Source organism: Euprymna scolopes, chromosome 21, assembly GCF_053919585.1.
Source record: "Euprymna scolopes isolate OS-2025 chromosome 21, ASM5391958v1, whole genome shotgun sequence".
Classification (NCBI taxonomy): domain Eukaryota; kingdom Metazoa; phylum Mollusca; class Cephalopoda; order Sepiida; family Sepiolidae; genus Euprymna; species Euprymna scolopes.
In genome coordinates, this window is record NC_136502.1 from 4894785 (window position 1) to 4917593 (window position 22809).

The window sequence follows — 22809 nt, forward strand, 5'->3', positions numbered from 1 at the left end:
ATGTTCTTAAAATTCAGATAATAACATTTAAAAATTGTTTGTTTAATATTTTGAACGCTAGAGAAACAAAAATAAAAGAAGAAAAAAAAGAAGATGAGAAATTATGTATACTTAAAATTTTTCTGTTATAAATTATTCTAATATATTTGAACTGTTTATCGTGCCACCTATGAAAACAATATGTTTTTTTTAAACTATTAATTGTAAATCTATTAATTTAAAAAAAATTTCCGGTCTTAAAAGGAATTATTTTTATGCTAATTCAATTTCTAACTAGTCTAAGGGAGATAACTTTGTAAAGACCTGAAGGATAACTCCATAGCCCTTGAGCCCCTGGAGGGGCATAGGCCATCTACAACTTTTTTGTAGATGTTTTTGTAGCGAGGAGTTCTTTTTACAGGGTGAGGAGGTACATACAGTGCCTAGCCTTCCCAAATGGTCACCCATCTGGTACTGACCAGGTTCAACGTTGCCTTAACTTCGGTGATCTGGCAAGAACCGGTGTGTCAAAGTGATTGTACCATATGAAGGCTAACTTGAATTGATAATAATTATTTTATTATTATTTTTATTTAGTTTTATTCCTCTCGGTCTTTACAATATACAGAATGAGGATGCGCATCGAGCCTTACTACTGAAATTGTTCCATCCTCATAAATATATATATATATTTTTTTTACATGGGGGTCACCACTTATCAAGGCCCGAAGGCCACTCAGGGATAAGGGTTATTGCGTGTACAATAATCAATGAGATAGTATTGTAGTAATCATTAGTATTGGGGGTTTTGATAGAGTGTCTTACTTAAGGGGGCGGTTTGTCAGGAATTTGTTTATGTTGGACTTGAAGACATCCAAGTTGTAGTCAGGTGGGAAACAGGCAAGCGGCAGAGAGTTCAACTGGCATGCAGTTCTAAGAAAGAAGCTTTGCTCATGGAATCTACGTTTGCATTTAGGCACAGATAAAGAGTGGGGAAAATTATTGACAGTAGTTTCAGCCAGACGGGTGTTTCTGGTGAAAGATTGGCGAGGGGGGACGAGGGATTGGAGCTCAGACGAGCACCTGCCATGGAAATAGCGATAAAACAAAGACAGGCTTGTAACGTCTCTTCTGTGGGAGAGAGGTTGCAGGGAAGAGAAAAGGGCATCCCCCACTAAACCATGAAGTCTATTTTGTACTCTGTCAAGGTAGGATAGGCTGCTTTTAGCAGCTCCTGACCAGATGTGGCAGCAGTACTCCATCCTTGGACGTACTTGGCTTTTATAAAGATAGAGAATTGCATCAGTAGTGAGATATCTTCTGGAGCGTTAGAAGGATCCCACCATTTTCCTATATATATATATAATAGGAATTACGTCTGTGTGTGTGTTCATTTCCTATGAACTCTGAAACGGTTGGGGTAATTTTTACGTAATTTCACACAAATGTACTTTACGTAACTGGCAGTGTTCTTAGATAGTTTTTGCATCAGAATGTCTTTGATAAGTATCAATAATTGATAATTGTAAAAATCAAATGAAAGAAGGAAAAGGCGATTTTGATCCAAGTTAACACCTTTATACAGTCTAACATCACAAGTGCATTTGAGAAGTTTTATTACCACACAAGCAGAAAGGCCCAACATATAAAAACAACGGTAGGTGTGTTTGAAATGAATGTTTCTGTTTAAAGCACAATTGCACCATGACACTTGATCTTTTCATTTTAAACTTAAATTCAAGCCATTATCACTGCCTGAGCAGAAAGACCAGGCATATAAAATCAACAGTAGCTTCTTTGATATGACAGGGGCGTGTTCGAAATGAATGTTTCTGTTTAGAGCACAATTATACCATGTTACTTAACTTATTTTAAAATTTTTATTCAAGCCATTATATATAAAAATCATTTTGTTTAGTTAACAGTAGGTTCTCTACAGTGCAATGAAGAATAAAATGTATTGTGGATTAAATCACTGTGGGAGGCATGTGAAGCTTACTCGTTGCACCACGATGGGTCCCCAACTAGAGCATGCAATCAATCAATTTCACTGCTGTTGATGATAATAAAAATGTAGGATTGTGGAACATTTGTTGATAATAATTCAATCCCAAGCAACGTCGGGTCTCCCTGCTAGTAATTACGAAAATTCAAATCAATACACAAACAAAGCATTGCGACGAAGCACATTTTGCACGACTGAATATTTGGTTTTTGAAAATATACTATCTGACCCGACATGCCGTTTCCCGGGAATATCGGCCATTTTTACTGTTCACTAAAATATTATTTTTAAATATCTATCAGACGTCTTTTTCAAATTACCTTCTAATCTGTTATTTTTTACTTTTAAGTTTATAAATAATAAGTATTTAAGAGCTTAAGTATTGTATATTTTGTTTTAACTTGACACCAAGAACCGCAAATAGAAAATCGTAAAATTTAAAAACTTGTTCCATTAATGTAGGGCACGATTCTAGAAAGGTTACTAAAATGTTTAGAATCGATCAGATGCTGCAAAGCCGCTAAAAGGATTTGGAGATTTGATCAATTATAGAGATACGTTGAAGTCGTATAAGATCGGTATCAGACAAGATGATATCTACGAAAACTCCTGACAGCTTAAAAGTAAGTTCCAGGGCAGAGCCTAACAAACAATATTAGTCCTTGTGTCAGAGACAGACCGATTTTCAATGTGAGGAGCATCTAACTTCACATAAAGGAGCACTTTTAAAATTGAATAAAATTTATAAAATGCTTCAGTCTACAAGCATTTATCCTTCACCAACAAGAACAGGGTAGATAAAATGTGGTATTAGAACAGATACTACACTTTGAATTATTTATTTGCTAAACATATAAAGGTTAGTTTTGGATATAAGCTCAGTGAGAGAGGCTGAGGGGCTCCGGAAGCCTTTTCTTAAAAAGGACCAAATGTTTCATATGGAAACATTAAATGGCTGCAGATAATTAATTATTGATGTTTTTTTACTGGAAAAAGATTTGATACATAACGTAAAGAGTTTCAGGATGGTTCATGAAAAAGAAAATAAAAAAAATAAATTAATAAAAAAATGCACCAATTTTTTGATTAATCAAAAACAAAAAATGGGTGCAAACAATGAAAATACAGTGAAATCACGAACAAGAACAACCAATGAGACTAATAATAAACAATATTAGTCCTTGATCGGTTTTCACTGTGAGGAACCTCTAACTTCACATAAAGTAGCATTTTAAAATTGAACAAAATTTTTAAAAATGCCTCAGTCTAGAAGCATTTCTCTTTCACCAACAAGGACAGGACATATAAAGTGTGATATTAGAACAGATACTACACTTTGAATTATTTATTTGCTAAAAGTATAAAGGTTAGCTTTGGAAAAAATTAGGTACAAGGTCATCAAAAATGTGTGAAAAATGAGGGTTGTTGATCATGCTTTATCTAGTATAACAGGATTCTTCAAAGTGGGCTCCGTGAGCGAGGCTGAGGGGCTCTGGAAATTCTTTCTTAAAGAGAACCAAAAAATGGCTGCAGACATTTAATTTTTGATATTTTTTACTGGGAAGAGATATGATACATAACTACAAGTGTAAAGAGTTTCAGGATGTGCCTGTTTTACAAATATTTTAATGGGATGTGCTCTTAAGAACTCGTTGCACTTGTGTCCCCTCGACGTATATATCCCTGACAAACCCTTTTAGCAACAAAATCTCACCCCTTCACTGTTGAGGTCCCTAAATGCTAGAAAGCTTTCTATTCTAACAGTTTTTTTTCCCTTGAACAGCTAGACTTTGGAATTCCCTTCCTGCTACCTGCTTCCCTGGCCGTACTGATATGCAAAAGTTTAAATGTAATGCAAACCAACATCTTGTAAATCTTTCCTTGGTATGGTCCCAAATAGTAGCCCCTTAGTCCAAGTGGCGATATGCCTTGTTAGGGGTGAACGTGAGTAAAAAGCCCCCCCCCAAAAAAAAAACAAGCACAAACAAATAACACTGTTCCCCTATTAATAGTTCATTAAAAATAATGATGGCAATAAATAATAACTCACCAACTTGATGTCTGTGTTTCTGTTTCTTTCATTTAATTCATCCGACTGTAGTTATGGCTGTAAGAGTAACCCCTGAAAGTAAACGTTGACATAAGTTAAAAATGTGTGCGCTAGTTCTTTGATGCTGTTGGAAAAAATGGATTTCCTTCGCTTCAGGATTTCAACATTTCTGAACATTTCTTTCTCCGATGGCATATCTTCAATTGGATATATGAGATTGTTTCGAAAATAATAGCCGATTTTTTTTTTATTGATTTTTTTTAAAAAGTTGCTATTTTCAGGGTTTTAACTGTCCACTAGTCGGCGTTTCCAGAAAGTAACCCCCCCCCAAAAAAAAACCCAAAACCAAATTAATTTTTGGGACTTGATTTTCATAATAATCATAATAATTTTGTTTTTTTTAAATAATATTTTTTTAAAAACATTCTTTTTAGTATGAGATACTTATCCACTAATAATAAAGAAAGAAATAATAATGTGTAATCAACACACACACACACACACACACACACACACACACACACACACACACACACACACACAAAACTTGTTGAAAAGTTACTGGAGAGAATTTGAATGCCTACTAGAGATTGTATTGAAGTGTACTCGGTTTCCCTGTACAAAGGTTTGTCAGGAACACCTACCATGAGGATAATTCACCCTAGAAGTAAACCCTGATCAAATGTTCAAACTAACGTAATAGTCCAAATAAGATTACTTCGATATGGCTACACACTGTCATACACGAGAAATGGTGCACTTTCTCTAGATGATGTTACCTCTGATGTTACAGTGCAAAGCTAGATACTACACCAGACTTGATAAATTCTTGTCCTGGAATCTGATAAGACAAAGAGACCACACGAAAGATATACTATAATATAGTTAATTGGCAACTAACCTGCAGCAATTCCCCTGCTATGCTTTGCCAAAATCTTTCAATCATTAATCAGTCTAGTTATAGTGATAGTCTGTTACAATATGGATTCTACTGCGGACAAACTAGCAATCACATTCTACTGCGGACAAACTGACAATCCCATTCTACTGCTGACAAACTAACAACCACATTCTATTGCGGACAAACTAACAATCACATTCTACCGCGGACAAGCTAGCAATCACATTATACTGTGGACAAACTAACAATCACATTCTACTGCGGACAAACTAGCAATCACATTCTACTGCAGACAAACTAACACTCACATTCTACTGCGGACAAACTAAAAATCACATTCTACTGCGGACAAACTAACAATCACATTCTACTGTGGAAAACATAATAATCATATTCTACTGCGGATAAACTAAAAATCACATTCTACTGCGGACAAACTAACAATCACATTCTACTGCGGACAAACTAACAATCACATTCTACTGCAGACAAACTAACAATCACATTCTACTGCAAACAAACTAACAATCACATTCCACTGTGGACAAACTAACAATCAGCTATGAACGCATATACCATATCCTGGATATCAGATGAAGTTCAGGTCGTAGTGCTTGATATGTCAAAACCTTTTGACAAAGTATGGCATTAAGAGCTTCTCAAGAGCTGCTAAAGAAAAATCCAGGTTGTTCTCGTCTATTTATAGCTGTTAGGGGAGATAACTCTCCGGTTATTTCCTTTTCCTATTTACAATGCCTCCCACGGGACAGAGTAAGACACTAGGATCGTTTTTTAAAGTGGAGGAAAGGAACAAAAATTAAAACTTGTTTCAGTCGTGAAGGATTTCTCCTCCACTGACAGAGAACAAGAAATTGAAGTGTAGCATCTGAAGAACAGATGGTATTTATTTGCTCCCCCACCGAGCAAATTAGGCACAAGGCCGATTTTTAATGTGAGGAGTGAAGGGAGGGGGAAGGGGAAAAGGGGACCAGCTCCCGAGAGGTGGGAAATGGGAGCTGGTTAAAGGTCAGGCATGTGGGGTTGCCCCCACATCTGGTCTTTGCTAGTCATAGCTAGTCATAGCTTGCAGTATCTGCCGGAACAGATACTACACTTTGATCTTGGCTCGAATTTCCTGTTATCAAGGGAGATAACTTCCGTTATCTGAAGTAGATGAGCTTTATAACCATTGCAACCGGATTCTGCTTAGTTAAAAGATGGCCGGATATCTACCCAACATAACATTAATGTGGGTGTTTTCCTGGGATCGATCCTTTAACCTTTATTATTCCTGATTTTCATAGACGACCTCTCTGGAGCAATCGTATCCGACATGAGTATCTCTGCTGATGACATCAATCTTGCTTCTTGACACGAGGGCCAATAGAGTGCAAATATATCCAATGCAATGGCTGAATCTTTAGTAATTGATTCTCAGATTAAGGCCAAGCATGAATGATTACATTTAATGTTATCACAACAAAATTCTTTTCTTTTAAAAATTATAAGAAAATTTTCAATCACTGATGGAATTCTTCCAGGAGTCAAATGTTCGGCTTAACCTTCACAAGTATTATGAATTGGAATACATACATAGAAGATACTGAAAACTCTGCTGTTAAGAACGTGTGTTCACTCTTCCGGTCTACAAAACTGCTCACACTTACCAGTATGTCACCATTCGCCCATGCATAGAAAATTGTTGCCACATCTGGATTGGCGCAACGACGATTAGTCTCTCCCTTGCAGACAGGGTTCAAAAAAGGGTCTCTAACCCAATTCTGCATTGTCGACCAAACTCTAACATCCTTGCACTTGTGTTATGCATACTTCAATCGAATGTGCTCAGACTAACTTTCTGTACTTGCGCCCCCTAAACATAAATACGCCTAAGCAGCAAAATTACACCCCTTCGCTATAGACGCCTACAGATCCCAGAAAGTTTTCTATTCTAATAGCTTTTTTCTCAAACTGTTTGCCTTTGAAATTCCCTCTTTGCTACTTGTTTTCTTGACTGTACCAACACACAGAAATTAAATGTAATATGAACAAGCATCTCGCTGCACAACTCCCCACTTAGAATGCCCTACATATTTTTCCCTTAATTTACAGTAGCCTCTTATGAGTCAGTGGCAGACTAGTAAAGGGGCATTAAAGTAAAAATAATGAATATATATATATATATATATATATATATATATATATATATATATATATATATATATTTAGGAGCAAAAGTTAATAAAACATGTTAAAAAACACTTTGAAATGAGTTAAAAACATATTTAATCTGAAAAGGAAACACTAGATAAATGGATAGTCCTTAATCCGCGGAGTTTCGAAGAAATACTTTCCTTCTCATCAGAGGGTAGGAATTAGCAAAATGCGGGATCGGATTTTGCATGCAGAAGTATTTGATGAAACAACAAGTAATTCAAAGATCTTACTTGAAAACAAAGAAAAAAAAAGTGAAGCAGAGGGAATATAGTGAAGAAAAAGGTGTGTATATATATATATATATGAAATCAAATGTCTGAGACTTTGAAATGGACGAATAATAAACTACAGGTTTGAGATGTAAAGAAAAGTTGAAGTCAAATTCCAAGTGCAAGTATTTAATCAGCTCAGCCTTCTCTCTGAGGTTAGTTTAAATCGCCTGCCCGGAATGCCTACAGGGCTGCACAAGCATCTTTTGCAATCTCACTTTCCGATCTTTGAGTCACAGTTCACAAAGGTGAGCTTTTAATATCAATGTCAGTGTGACAAATACTTCAGCTTTATCTATATATATAAAAGTAAAAGTGTCTGTGTGTTTGTGTATCTGTGTACATTTCCCTACGCAATAACTCTGTCAATTTTAGTCTACAGACTCGAAATTTGATATACAGGTTACTGAGATTTGGAAAAATCGATGTGATCGGTTTTTGGTCAGAAATTTGGCGATTAAGGGGTCAAAGTTCAACGATGTGACCTTTGAGAACTCTACCAAACTCCTCTGATAATTTTGGGTCTACGCACTTGAAATTTTAGATATAGGTTCCTTGGACATGGATCTAACTTAATAACTTGATTTCAGCCCAAAACATTAAATTTTAAGGGGTCATAATAGGGGTCAAAGTTTTTAAAAAAATTGACCTCTGCGGTCTCTTCCAAATTACTCAGACAATTTCTGGTCTAAGTATTTGAAATTTTACATAAAGGGTATTCAGAAATAGGGCAAGGTTTTTCATCAGTTTGGGTCGAAAATTTTTAGTTACCAATATATAAATATATATTTGTATGTATGTCTGTTTGCATGTCTGCCTTGAACTTTCAATAGAGGCGACGGATTTTACCAAGATCAGTATCGTTTTTAAGTTCGAGCTTTTATACGACAAATATCGAAAAATTGGCTAAAAACATTAATATCTTCCCCTTCAACTAGGCACTTTTCTACAGGGGGGGGGGGTCACTTCTTTCGCCGATATTTTTTAAAGTTATCCTCTCCTTTAGATTGTCTAGCCTTAATTTAAAAAAAATGCCGCTTCCGGTTTGGCGGTGGTCGTAACAGCATAAACGTTAGGTTTTACCCCGTTCTTTTCCTCCTTTGCGGTACGGGTTCGAGCCTGCCTTCCAACTACCACTTTTTCTTTTTTTGCTCAACATACACATCCAAACACTCGGGCAACGCTAGTATATATATATATATATATATATATATATATATATATATATATGCTCCCTTATCTTTATGCCTGTACTTTCCACAATTTACTCCTAAACTTTTCTGAACTTTTATTTTTTCTATTTTCCTCCTCCTCCTCCTCCTCCTCCTCTTCCTCCTACTACGATGTTTCGTCCTCATTTTCTCTTCTTACGTATGCTCTGTCATTCTCTCTCTCTCTCTTTTTTATAATTTTCATCGAGCTCCCCGGAAATAAAATGACCTTAAGGGGAGTTTCGCTAACCACACCCCAAATCTGGTTAAACCGAACCATTCGCTTAGAGTCATAGTGAAGAAACCTTGTCGACATTTCCATTCGACAATCTCCCCCTTCTCCCTCCTCTTTCTCTTCTTCTGCTTCCAAATCTTTGTAACTCCTCCGGTTCCATCCATGTTCTGTAGTGACACAGTCAAAATGAAAGCTCCAGAAATTCAAGACAAATTCAATTAAAACGATTGTTTACTCAATTTTAAGCAAGACACGGAACGAAACCAAAAAGACAATCGCTGTAAATAGATGCCCTAAACGAATAATAATAAAAAAATAAGATCCAAGTTGTTCAACGAACATCCAACGTTATTGTAGCCTTAACAAACAAACAATCAAACAAACAAACAAACAAATAAAACAAAAAAAATACAAAACCTAATAAGATCCCTTGCCGGCGAATACGGGCTAAGGGAATCTTCCCGAATCTATGAAAAGCGTTTCTTCGCTAGGAAACTAATCGTTCTGAACAAATCAATGTGTTCCTTTTTTTTTTAATCATCAAATATCCAAGAATTATTAGAATTTAATTAAATTTGCAAACTTTATTTAATAAATTATATGTTTTATAAGGAATACAAGTTTGCAAATTTAAATTCAGAGCGATCTTCAAAAGTTTGACAGACTTAAAGTTTAGGAGTTTTGTTTAGAATTAAACCTATTTTCATATGAAAACTACAGAAACATGTTTTTAAAAAGCTTCGTGATGTACGTACCCGTCACGAAACGAAGATTTCATTTTCCAAAAATCACATGAATTGATCAAGTATTTTTTTAAACTGAGAAAATCGAATTTTAAAGGAAGAAATACGTTATATTTTGATACAACATATTTTATAAATAAGGGGGAGGCAACTCAATTCGAACTATTAAGACCAAAATCAGCTCTGTAATTGCCACATTTTTCTACACTACATAAAAGTGTTCAAAATTGTAAAAGAAAATGATTTTCTATATGTAAAAAAAACTACTTGATCAATTTATGTGATTTTTGGAATATGACATCTTTATTCTGTCACGGGTACGTACATCATAACGATTTTTTTCTTTGCAATTCATTTTTTTAATGTGTTTAATTCTAAACAAGCACCAAAATTTAGACCAGGGTAACGCATATACGCAGTAAAAAAAAATGATAACAAAGTTGTAGATATAAACTTTAACGGCCCATATATATACTTTCTCCTTAATTCAGAGATTTATAATAAAAAAACAGACAAACGTAACCATGTGTTTTATTTGAATCACTCAAACGACTGTCATCATCTTTCGTGTTATTCTCATAACGTTTCAGCCGATGTATCCTTTGACCTTCTTCAAGTGTATCTTTCTATCGAACTATTGGAATCCACGGGTGTAGCATGGTCTCGTCTCGTCAGCCATGACCGGGTAGAATAACACTCAAGATGCGAATAATCGTCTGAATAATCGAAATAATACAACTCATCAATTTTCATCTAAAAAAATCACACACATAGTAATTAAAAGTGATACTCACGCAGAATAAAACCATGCTATCGTCGGAAATTTTCCTAGTAAGTCAATGACGTTGGATGTTGCAATTTCATTGGCTCAAATTTTCTGCATCTTCCGTCGTTTTACAAAATATGCCAGGAAAATTTCCGACGATAGCACGGTCTTTATTAACTAAGATGAAATATTTAAAAAAAAAATCACGTAATTTCATAAAGTAGTTTCTTTATTCAAAAAAAAAAAAGAAAAAAAGAAAAAAAGGAAATCAAAATTTACGACTAAGTCTATTGTAGTGTCTTCATTAGCCATCATCAAATTCGATGAAATAAAAAAGGGGAGACGACTCAAATCGAAGTTGTTCAATGCAGTTTAATAGTAAAATCACTAAAAATCGTAAATGTTGATTCGCTAGCCGACAAGATTTTCTTAGTTTTAAATAAAACTAATTGATCGATTTACATAATTTTTGGAATATGATATTTTTCGTTTTATAACGATAACGTACATCATACAGACGTGTCTGTATTTTTCAATTGCCGCTGTAAGTGCCAATCTGAATAAGTACCAAATATTGTTTTCAGTTTTTAATTCATTTTTAATTGAATTATTTTCATAATAACAGAGATAATATATACAGTAAAACTCCTTTAATTTGAACTTCCTCTAAAGTTTGACTTCCTCTCATTTAGACGTCCTCTCATTCAGACTTCTAGACCTGGACTTTCTCTAAACTTGAACTGTCTAGTCATTGAAATTATATTAGCATATTTGATTCGGAGTTGCAGTAAAACTGTTTACATGGTTTAGTCAGATATTGCGCAGAAATGTTAATATTGGTACTATGCAATTAATGTAGATTACCTAGTCATAATTAATTTACACTAACTGTAAATGTTTTTTTCAGATTGCTATATTTAAAATAGTGTAAAACAACCCATCACAATGGCTTGAGACTCTAAAAGAAAGCAAGTGACACTGACTTTACTCGAAAAACGTCAAATTATAGAAAAATTAGATGCTGGAGTTGAAAATAGCGTTATATTGAGAGATTATAAGATTGGAAGAAGTACACTGTTTTACATCAAAAAGAAAAAGGAGGAAATATTGAAGGCTGCTCCTTTCTCTCCAAATAAAAGACATGTCAAAAGAAGGACTCTTCGCAGACCAAAGCAAGTTAAATTCGATCGAATATTGCATGAGTGGTTTGTAACAAAACGGAATGAAGGTGTAGCAATATCTGGGCCCATGTTAATTGGTAAAGCAAACTCTCTTAAGGAAGAGTTGAATATCGCAGAAGATATGAAATTCAGTGAAGGCTGGCTTAGGAGCTTTAAGAGTAGACATGGTATAAGACAACAATGTCAGGTGAACAACGGTCTGCTGATACACACGCAGCATTAAATTATTGTGGCAAATTCAAGACGATAATTGCCGATTATGGTTTAACACCACAGGATGTTTAGAACGCTGATGAAAATGGCGTAAATTGGAAGTGTTTACCCACAAAAACATTAGCCGGATCCGAGGAGCAGAAAATAAAAGGCTTCAAATTAAATAAAGAAAGACTTACAGTGATGGTATGCGCTAATGCTTCTGAAACTCATAAACTTAAGCTTCTGGTCATCAGCAAATCAAAGTGTCCCCGAGCATTGAAAGGAGTTTCACCTTTGCCAGTATCCTATTATTCTTCACGAAATGGATGGATGAATCAACAGTTGTTTAAAAAATGGTTTTTGCAAAAAATTGTGCCAGTTGTCCAGAGGTGTTTTCTTGAATTAGGTAAACCTGATTCAAAGTACTTGCTTCTGTTGGACAATTGTAGAGAACATCCTCCTGAGTCAGAACTAGTGTCATCTTGCGGGAATATTTTTTATGTGCTACTTACCACCTAATGTGACTTCTCTCATCCAACCTTATTTGGAATATATGGAACTTAAAATGTTTCTACAGAAATGATTTCATGATTAATATGATAAATAGTACCGTGCGTATAAGCGATTTTCAGCGCCATTTTACTATCAAAGATGCCATATTTTCTCTAGCAAGTGCATGGAATCAAGTTCGAGTAAGCACATTAATAAAAGCATAGGGTAAATTATGCCCAGCGCCAAAGGCTTCTGAATGAAAGAATCAGAGAATACATCTGGTCTAGAAAAAAATCTTGAAACCAAACGGTTACCGACCAACTACGCTGTTCTTAAATCACTTAATGCAAATGATGTTGAAATGTGGGTGCAACAAGATGAGGAAAATAAAATAGCGACAGCTTCCATTCTCTTGACCTTAATGTAAATACACAAGAACACTCTGATATCATGGGATGATGCAGAAAAGTCTATGGAGATGGTTATAAAATTTCTAGAAAAAAGTCCTTAGTTTAGTGACAACTATGTTTTGCAAGCAATGTCACTCCGAAGAGATGTAATCATAAAGAAACTACAGAACCAAGAAATTGTAGATTTTCGTGATCGCTTACGGAATACAATGGCAGCGCCCGAGAGATCAATCGATGAAAATAGAAACTGCAATGAGACTCACTCAATGAATAAATAATAATAAAAAAAACGTATTTTACATAAATGTATGATTTCTGTAGATGATAACTTAAGTAATAAATACCTAACAAGTAAGAGTAGATTTTAATTTACTTTCAATGTTTTTGTTCCTGGTAATAATATTTAATAATTATTACTTGCAATATATCGTAAATTCAACTTAATATATACTTGAAGTATCATATAGCAATGAATTTCATTTACTATTTCTTAATTCTTAGAAAATTAAAGTTAACTGCAGCACATTTTTTTATCACGAAACTTGAACAGCATCCTCTAATTTGAACGAAGCGGATGTTCAAATTATAGGAGTTATACTGTACTTAATTGAAAAATTGGCCAGCGTATGAGCAAAAACAAAAAACGTCATGAAATTTTCATTCGATACTTTCCGGCGTTTTATATAAATTGTCTGGAAAATTCCGACGATAGCGCGGTCATTATTCTGCATAAACAACCTTAAATGTATGCATAAAGTTTTTTTTTTTTTTTTTTTTTTTTTAAGTGTAGATATGAACGTCAACAACTCATACATACTAACATTGTTAACGAGCATCTCTCCCCCCCTCTCTGGCTTTCTTACTCTTTCTATTTTCTCTCTCTGTGTCTCTATAAGAGAATAGAGAAGGAGAGAGGGAGAGAGAGAGAGAGAGAGAGAGAGAGAGAGAGGTGAGTAAACGTGGAGGTAGACACGTTTACCAGAACCAAAGGTCAGCTGACCAAATTACGTATGTGTGACGTGGTTGGCTAGATCTGAGAGATTTGATTTGAGCTTTGAAGAAGACGGACGTTTTCCGTGGTCTCCCCCTCTTAAATGGGGAGGGGGGAGACGAACGCTGACGTGTGTGAAGAAGAACCACACAAGCAGATTTCACTTTACACCTGCTGCAGGACCTCTGGGGAAAGTGAAATAAAAACTATAAAACCATTTCATCGTCTTGGAGTGATAAATCTTCGTCAAACAGGTATCAAGTCTCCCTCCAGGATGAGAAATTGCCAGATGGTTCAACAGCGAGAAACAGAGGTAGGTTCAGAAATTACATGTCACACACACGATTCCCTTTATGATAATCAAACACACAACCATTTATGTTAGAGACAATCACACGGAATCTTTCTTATGTTATATAGAAAACGTAAAAAGTGCCCCTCAATGATTTAAATGGCGCCCCTAAATGAAGAACTCTATATAACATATTCAAATGTAACGAAAGTTCAATTTGGTACCCCTCAAGGATAACCTCGATGATAACGAATATATAACAACATGACCAGTAGAAATTCCACGGCGACATCTTTGATATGTAATATATTGCTGCTGGATATTCTGTGGACGTTCAGCTTGAATGGAAACCCCGCGTCATAATTGTACCTATTTACAATGCCCTCTCCCACGGGACAGAATTAGGCACCAGGGTCGTTTTTTAACGTGAAGAAAAGGTACAAAAATGAAACTTGTCTCAGTCGTGAAGGATTTCTCCTCCACTGAAAGAGAATGAGAAACGGAAGTGCCGCAACTGACGAACAGATACTACACTTTGATCTTGGCCAAAAGGTCCCGCATCATTATTGTAGCCCTGGAAAAGTATTTACCTAAATAATCTGGTTCAGGTAGTGTCAGAATATATCTGGTTATTACGGTTTATCTTCAATATTCTATAGGATATATTTTCATTGCATGGATGCCCAGCGCGAACGAAAACCCCACAATATAATTATACCATCTTTAGACAGAACAGATACTACCCTCGGATCCTAGCTAGAAGACGAAGACAGTATATTTCAGTTTCACTTACGGCCCAAAAGCAACATAATTTTAATTTTTTTACATTTCGGTGATCGGGAGATCCTATTTATTAAAAAAGAGGATAAAAGGCGATAACATACTACGAACATTAAATTAGCGCATACACTAATAATTTAATATTCATAGCATGTTATCACCTTCTGCCCCCCCCCCTTTTTAATAAATAGGATCTCCCAACCGAATAATTTATAATCTGGAAACCATTACACACGTACGTGAAAGATACTACGGTATTAATATATAGACACTTTCTCCTTAATTCAGTGTATTCATTAAAAAAACAAAACAAAACAAAGAACAATAACGAAACGTGCCTGATATATGATGTAATGATTTGTAACGAACGTGTAACACTTTAACAACCCACACACACACACACACACACATATATATATATATATATATATATATATATATATATATATATATATATATATATATATATATATATATCGTCCTTGAAGTTTTCAACCTTTAAAACTATACAAAAAAATATTTTTTATCATTCGTCAGAAAACCATCTCTCTCTCTATATATATAAGTACTTAATTTACTCACATAAAATTAATATACGAAAGTATAAGTTTATGCGTAAACTTTAAGTATTTACTTCAAAAATGCTCAATACGTAGGAAGAGCTAGTTAGTAAGTTATAAAATATATATGGCGATTAAGCTACACTGAATATTCCGCGTTTCATCCACTCTAGAACTCTTAAGCATGAAGAATCCTAGAGTGGATGAAACGCGAAATATTCAGTGTAGCTTAATCGCCATATATATTTTATAAATTACTATATATATATTTTCTTCTTAATTCAGATATTCAATGAAATAAAATAAAATAAAAAATAAATAAGAATAAATAAATAAAATAAAATGGTGCTAGTCCGCTTATTGATGCGTGCTATTTTTTAAAACAGTATTTGCAAGTTTAATTAAAGTTTTACGGTATCTGTTTTTGGTAAATTGTATAACAGGTACAAAACACCCTCCCCTCCCATGCTAAGAATAGCTTTCTAAATAATAACGTTATTTTTTTAGCACGGATCAATAAGTGCACTAGTACCAATAAAATAAATAAATAAAAATAATAAATAAATAAATAAATAAAGGCGAAACGTACCTGGTATATGATGTAATAATTTGAAATAAAATGAAATGAAATAAAATACATAAATAAATAATAAATAAATAAAAAAAAATAAAAAGATTATAAATAAATAAAGCCGAAACGTACCTGGTATATGATGTAATAATTTAAAATAAAATGAAATAAAATAAAATAAATAAAAAATAAATAAGTAAATAAAAAATAAAAAGAAAATAAATAAATAAATAAAGGCGAAACGTACCTGGTACATAATGTAATAATTTGAAATAAAATGAAATAAAATAAAAAATAAATAAATAAGTAAATAAAAAATAAAAAGATAATAAATAAATAAATAAATAAAGGCGAGACGTACCTGGTATATAATGTAATAATTTGAAATAAAATGAAATAAAATAAAATAAATAAAAAATAAATAAATAAAAATTATAAATAAATAAATAAAGTCGAAACGTACCTGGTATATGATATAATAATTTGAAATAAAATGAAATAAAATAAAATAAAAAATAAATAAATAAGTAAATAAAAAATAAAAAGATAATAAATAAATAAATAAATAAAGGCGAGATGTACCTGGTATATAATGTAATAATTTGAAATAAAATTAAATAAAATAAAAAATAAATAAATAAATAAGTAAATAAAAAATAAAAAGATAATAAATAAATAAATAAATAAAGGCGAGATGTACCTGGTATATAATGTAATAATTTGAAATAAAATTAAATAAATAAGAAATAAATAAATAAAATAATAAATAAATAAATAAAGGCGAAACGTACCTGGTATATGATATAATAATTTGAAATAAAAGGAAATGAAATAAAATAAATAAAAAATAAATAAATAAGTAAATAAAAAATAAAAAGATAATAAATAAATAAATAAATAAAGGCGAGACGTACCTGGTATATAATGTAATTTTCAAATAAAATGAAATAAAATTAAATAAATAAAAAATAAATAAATAAAAATAATAAATAAATAAATGAAGGCGAAACGTACCTGGTATATGATATAATAATTTGAAATAAAATGAAATAAAATAAAATAAAAAATAAATAAATAAATAAGTAAATAAAAAATAAAAAAATAATAAATAAATAAATAAATAAATAAAGGCGAGACGTACCTGGTATATAATGTAATAATTTGAAATAAAATGAAATAAAATTAAATAAATAAAAAATAAATAAGTAAAAATAATTAATAAATAAATAAAGGCGAGACGTACCTGGTATATAATGTAATAATTTGAAATAAAATGAAATAAAATTAAATAAATAAAAAATAAATAAGTAAAAATAATAAATAAATAAATAAAGGCGAAACGTACCTGGTATATGATATAATAATTTGAAATAAAATGAAATAAAATAAAAAATAAATAAATAAGTAAATTAAAAATAAAAAGATAATAAATAAATAAATAAAGGCGAAACGTACCTGGTATATGATATAATAATTTGAAATAAAATGAAATAAAATAAAAAATAAATAAATAAGTAAATTAAAAATAAAAAGATAATAAATAAATAAATAAAGGCGAAACGTACCTGGTATATGATGTAATAGAATAATAAAAAAATAATAAAATGAAATAAAATAAAATACATAAATAAATAATAAATAAATAAAAAATAAAAAGATTATAAATAAATAAAGGCGAAACGTACCTGGTATATGATGTCGCTGTCTGGCGGAAGTGAAGCAGCTTTGTTGTCTGTGCAATTGTCTACGCAGCTAAATTCATTCCCCAAGTTTGGCCCCTTTTTCGGACGCGGTGGTAGACTATTGGAAGACATGGCCCCATCAGCTGTCTGCACCATGGGTACCCTCGGCCAGGAAGGCGAAACGTGGAACGGGCATTTTGTGTTTCGCTGCTCGCATGCGCAAAGGCTCGAGTGATTATCGTTGGACACGTTTCTACGGTTATTACACCGGATTATGCAAATAGATATCGCCGCCGTCACAGGCACGGATACTGTGATTGCGATAACAACGATAACCACGACCAAGTAGAGTTGGATTTTGTTCTCCGACTGGACATGCATAGGGTTGACAATTTCCGATGTCTTGTTGCTCACTGTGAGTCTCAATGTTATATTTGTCATGGCCGTCTGTACGGGTATCCCACTGTCCTTGACGCCAAGCTGGAGGCTGTATGTTCCTGCATCGCGTAGTGTTACCACACGATTGAAAGACAATAGCCCTGTGTAAGGGTTGACAATAAATAGTTGCTTATCGTTTCCGTGAAGGATCTCGTATTTAAGAAAGGCATTTTCTCGACTGTCGCTGTCCGACGCGCGTAGGTAGGTGATGTTGTTCGTGCGGTAGGGATGATAGTGAACGTTCAACGTGAACGGGTTCACGTTTGGGAAGGTGAAAAATGGCGCGTTGTCATTCTTGTCTTTGACCTTGACGATCACTTTCACCGTATTATTCAGCGACGGCATCCCACTGTCTTTGACCAGAACTTGAAAATGGTAAATCTCCTGGAACTCGTGATCAAGACGCATTACAGTCAAAATTAATCCGTTGTCTTTGATATAAAACGGTAAGAAATTCTTGTTGCTCGTCAGAAGAGAGTAGGTGAGCTTTCCACCTGGTCCCAGATCCGGATCTGTTGCATTTATATATCCGACCGGGATTTTCGATTTTTCATTTTCGTAAATCGTAAATTTGTAGGTCTCTTTGGAGAACCTCGGCTTCTCATCGTTTGTATCCATCACTGTGATGGAGAACTTGTTGACGCTACTTAAAGGCGGGGAACCTCTGTCCTGACACCGGATGGTTATATCATGGTGATCTTGAGTTTCCCTGTCGACTGGGTTCTTTACGATAACTTTATATTTTTTTGTGTTAAACGTCTGAAGTTGGAATTTATCGTGATGAAGGTCACAGGTCACTTCACCATTCAATCCGGCATCGTGGTCAATCACTTTAACGTATGCAATAAAACTCCCAACCTCGATATTCTCAAGTATCGTGTGTGAGTTTGAAACTGAGACAAAGGTGACTTCGATTTTCGGGGCATTGTTCTGTTGGTTGATAACGTTAACCTGAACCATCGCCATCGAACTCAACGCAGGGACTCCTTCATCCGTCGCTTTCACGTACAACTCGTGAGTCAATTTCTGTCCAGACAAAAACTTCTTCTGAAGAAAGATCTCCCCAGTTATTTCGTTTAGCTTAAAATGTGATTTGGCTGCGTCTGACGTCTGCGGACTATACCGATAGACAACTCGTCCGTTTTTATCCGAGTCCAAATCGCTAGCCGACAAGATAATAAATGGCGAGACACCATGATGCTCATTGGTAACGGAGACGTTATAGATACTTTGTAAGAAAACGGGAGGGTTGTCGTTTACGTCCATCACAGAAATGTATAAATCCAAAACATTCTGCTCGGGTGGAGATCCGCCATCTTTTGCAACGACCTGGATTCTATACGAAGCTTTCATCTCCCTGTCCAGTGTCTCTTGCAGGATAATAACAAGTTCTGAGGTGCCATCAACACTCCGCGACACATTTAGCGCAAATGGCTCATCAATATTTTTCTTTAAGTGATATGTGATTTGTGAATTTTGAAGTCCAATATCCCCGTCCTGCGCACTGGGGATTATTTTACGGATCCCTTTTTTATCGTCTTCGGAGAATTCAATACTGAATTGTTTTAATGGAAACTCTGGCTTGTGGTCGTTCATGTCTTTTATGATTATTTTCACTTCAATAATTTTGATGAACGAGGTCGCTTTTCGAACGGCAACGTCGACCATTATGAAGCACTCGGTATTGCGTGTGCATAGGGTCTCGGCGTCGATGGTCTGAGCCGAATAAAGTTTGCCCGTTCTTTTGGAAATGCTGAACAGAAAAGGCCTGTCGGTGTCTTTTTGGTTGAGAAAGACGAACTGGATCAGATTCCGATCTTGGTGAGGGATCGTGTTCATCAGGTTGGAATCTGAGGCGACGTCGCCCAGGTAAGTATTTGGATTATCCCCTTCTTTCATGTAATAGGTAAGGTCGACGCTGAGGCATGTGTGAAACAGGAATGGCAATAAATACGCGGCGATTGACATGCTTAACATGAGTTCATTATGTGAGATGCTAGTGATGAGATCCATCTAAAATCTGGAAAACTAATGGTTGGGTTTCTTGTGCGATGAGAAGACCTGGATAAAATAAAAGACAAAAAATATAGATAGTTTTAGGGAATGTGCAGATGCAACAAATGAATTAAATGCACACACAAACATATATATACTTTTACGATGTATAGTTAAGTCAAATTCTGTGAAGTAAAAATATCGAATTTTTAGTAAACAGATTTATGTCTGCACATTGTAGCAAAAGTTAGGACCCGTGACGCAGTTGTTAGAGTACTTGGAAAAAACAATTGTAAAAGTGATATTCTCCTGAAGGTTGAAGGTTCAATCTTCAGTGTGGGCGACAGAAAAAATACATTTGCAAATTACTTAGGACCTCTATCCAGTCATGGCTGACGGAACAAGAGCACGCTACCCCCATGAAGTAAATAAAGGGTTCCACTCAAAATTCCATCCAAATTTCCGAGTTCGACAAGATACACCTGAAGAAGGTCGGAGGTTATATCGACCGAAACGTTGTGAAAATCACACTCAATATGAGAACAGTAGTCCGAGGAATGATAATACAAATAACCAATCGTCATCTCAAAAATTCAGAAATGTCAAAAAGTTCGAAATAGCCTTTTTAATTCTCGCATTGAATCACTTTAAACAATTGATGTCCTTGTCTATGTTTTTTGGAAAAAAATATTTTTAACTCTAATTTTCAATAAAATGTGCTAAATATCAAAAGTTATGGTTATTCATAGTGATTATTTTGCTAAATACCTTTCCTCTGAAGATATGAGCCATGCATTGAAAACCTATGTATTAAGGAAATAACTTTAAATTTCTTGTATTCCTTGTTTCAAACAATAAATTTTTACCTCAGAATTTAACTATAAATCTTGCAATTTTCATTTTGCTTTGTCTTGTATATCGAGCTCTTTTATTTGGCTGGGGTTGTCTTATAAAAATATTTCCTCTCAATAATATTTTATCAAACTGTAAATCGCAAAATTAATTAATTTGTAATTTAATATACATACATACATATATATATATATATATATATATATATATATATATATGTGTGTGTGTGTGTGTGTGTGTGTGTGTGTGTGTGTGTGTGTGTGTTATGACATTATTTTGCAATGATCATACGTCAAAAAGTTCGCCACCGGAAATATATTTGTCATTAGAAACTGCCCTTTTCAGGACGACCAACTGTCCTTGAAACGATGAAGATAAGTTGATAAAATAAAATAAAAAATAAAGATATTATACAATTTGATTATACTATCTCTACTATTATATAAAAGTCACTGTGGGTGTGTGAGTTTCTTCCTCACAGGCACCGATGAAAAATAAAAGACAAAGTAAAGCCTTGTCCAAACAGTTGCATAATTTCTTTTCTACCCTGACGAAGAGATTTTATTCTCGAAAATTTTGGAATATCCGCATCTACCATCTTGTACAACATATTATGTTGGTAGATAAACGTAATGTAATTGAAAATTATTGAAATTTCTTCAATATTGTCATTATTCATTTTTACACTGACTCGTGTCCACAGTGTTTCCCTCGAACTGCATTGTAATAGCCTTCAAAGACAATTCCTTTCATATTTTATAAAGTAATTAAAATCATTGTGTTTGCTTTTCTCTCTGTATCATTTATTCAAATCAATATTTAAAATATTGTAAAACTAATTGTCACCATTAATGTCGCATTATTTGACTAGGAAAATTATCTATAGTATATATATTTCGGAAATCAATGTTGTTTTTAAGGATTTGTATGTGTTAGCATGTGTGTAGTATGTGTTAGCATGTGTTAGCATGTGTGTAGCAGTGCATTTGTTTGTGTAAATGAATGGAAGTAGGAAAGATAACGGTTTAAAAATCGTCAGCTTTTTATTCGGGGTTGGACGAGCATGAACGAAAAATAATAATAAAAAAGAAAATAAACAAAGAAGTGAAATTATAAGAAAGTGTTTTGGAGAAATACAAGCAAAAATGATGAGTGATTAATAAGAAAAACAACTATATGCCTATACGTTTCTTTATCTGTTAGTCAATTACACACGCACACACGCACAAACGCCCGCGCGCACGCACACACGCACAAACGCGCGCGCACACACGCACAAACGCGCGCGCATACACACATATATATACATATATTAACATATATATATATATATAAATATATATATATATTTATAAAAAAATATTTTATTATTCATTATAGCAAACTAGTATTTCGGTTCGTACTATTATATATATATATATACATATATATATATATATATATATATATATATATATATATATATATATATATATATATATATATAGCAAAACTGGTAGATAGTAAAAACTTGAAGACGGTACTCAATACAATTGCAGAGCAAATATATATATTATTTTATTACCGTTTTATCTGTTTAGTTACACATGCTTCTGTTACCGAATCCTGTCAACGATCCAGTAACTTCGTCAGACTTGAACAAAACTTCTGTTCAAGTTTGTGAAGTTACTGGATCGTTGATACGATTCGGTAACAGAAACATGTGTAACTAAACAGATAAAACGGTAATAAAAGAATATATATATTTATATTAATATAACTATGCTAATACATGCTAACACCACGCACACATATAAATCCTTAAAAACAACATATATTATAATAATACATACATATATATAGATAATTGATTTTGTTGTTCCTTCTTATGAAACGGATTTTTAATTTAATTATAATTTGATTTTCAAATTTTAAATTATCAATCACATTACTTAATATTGAATTAGCTCTAGGATATTTATATATCTAAATTACAACGAGCACTTTCTCTTTCC

At 33.6% G+C, this 22809-nt stretch overlaps 1 protein-coding gene across 2 annotated transcripts in view; it reads right to left on the minus strand.

Annotated features, from left to right (window-relative positions):
- The window catches only part of LOC145241976 (protocadherin gamma-C4-like), a 317214-nt gene that overhangs the window by 26514 nt on the left and 267891 nt on the right, over positions 1–22809 (minus strand). For both annotated transcript variants that reach the window (XM_080104848.1, XM_080104847.1), the window contains exons 2-3: positions 17534–20029; positions 4035–4106 (exon numbers count right to left, since the gene is read on the minus strand). In XM_080104848.1, coding sequence (XP_079960974.1) covers positions 4086–4106; positions 17534–19981 — 2469 coding nt within the window. In that variant the 5' untranslated portion in view covers positions 19982–20029 and the 3' untranslated portion in view covers positions 4035–4085. The remainder of the gene's footprint in view (positions 1–4034; positions 4107–17533; positions 20030–22809) is intronic.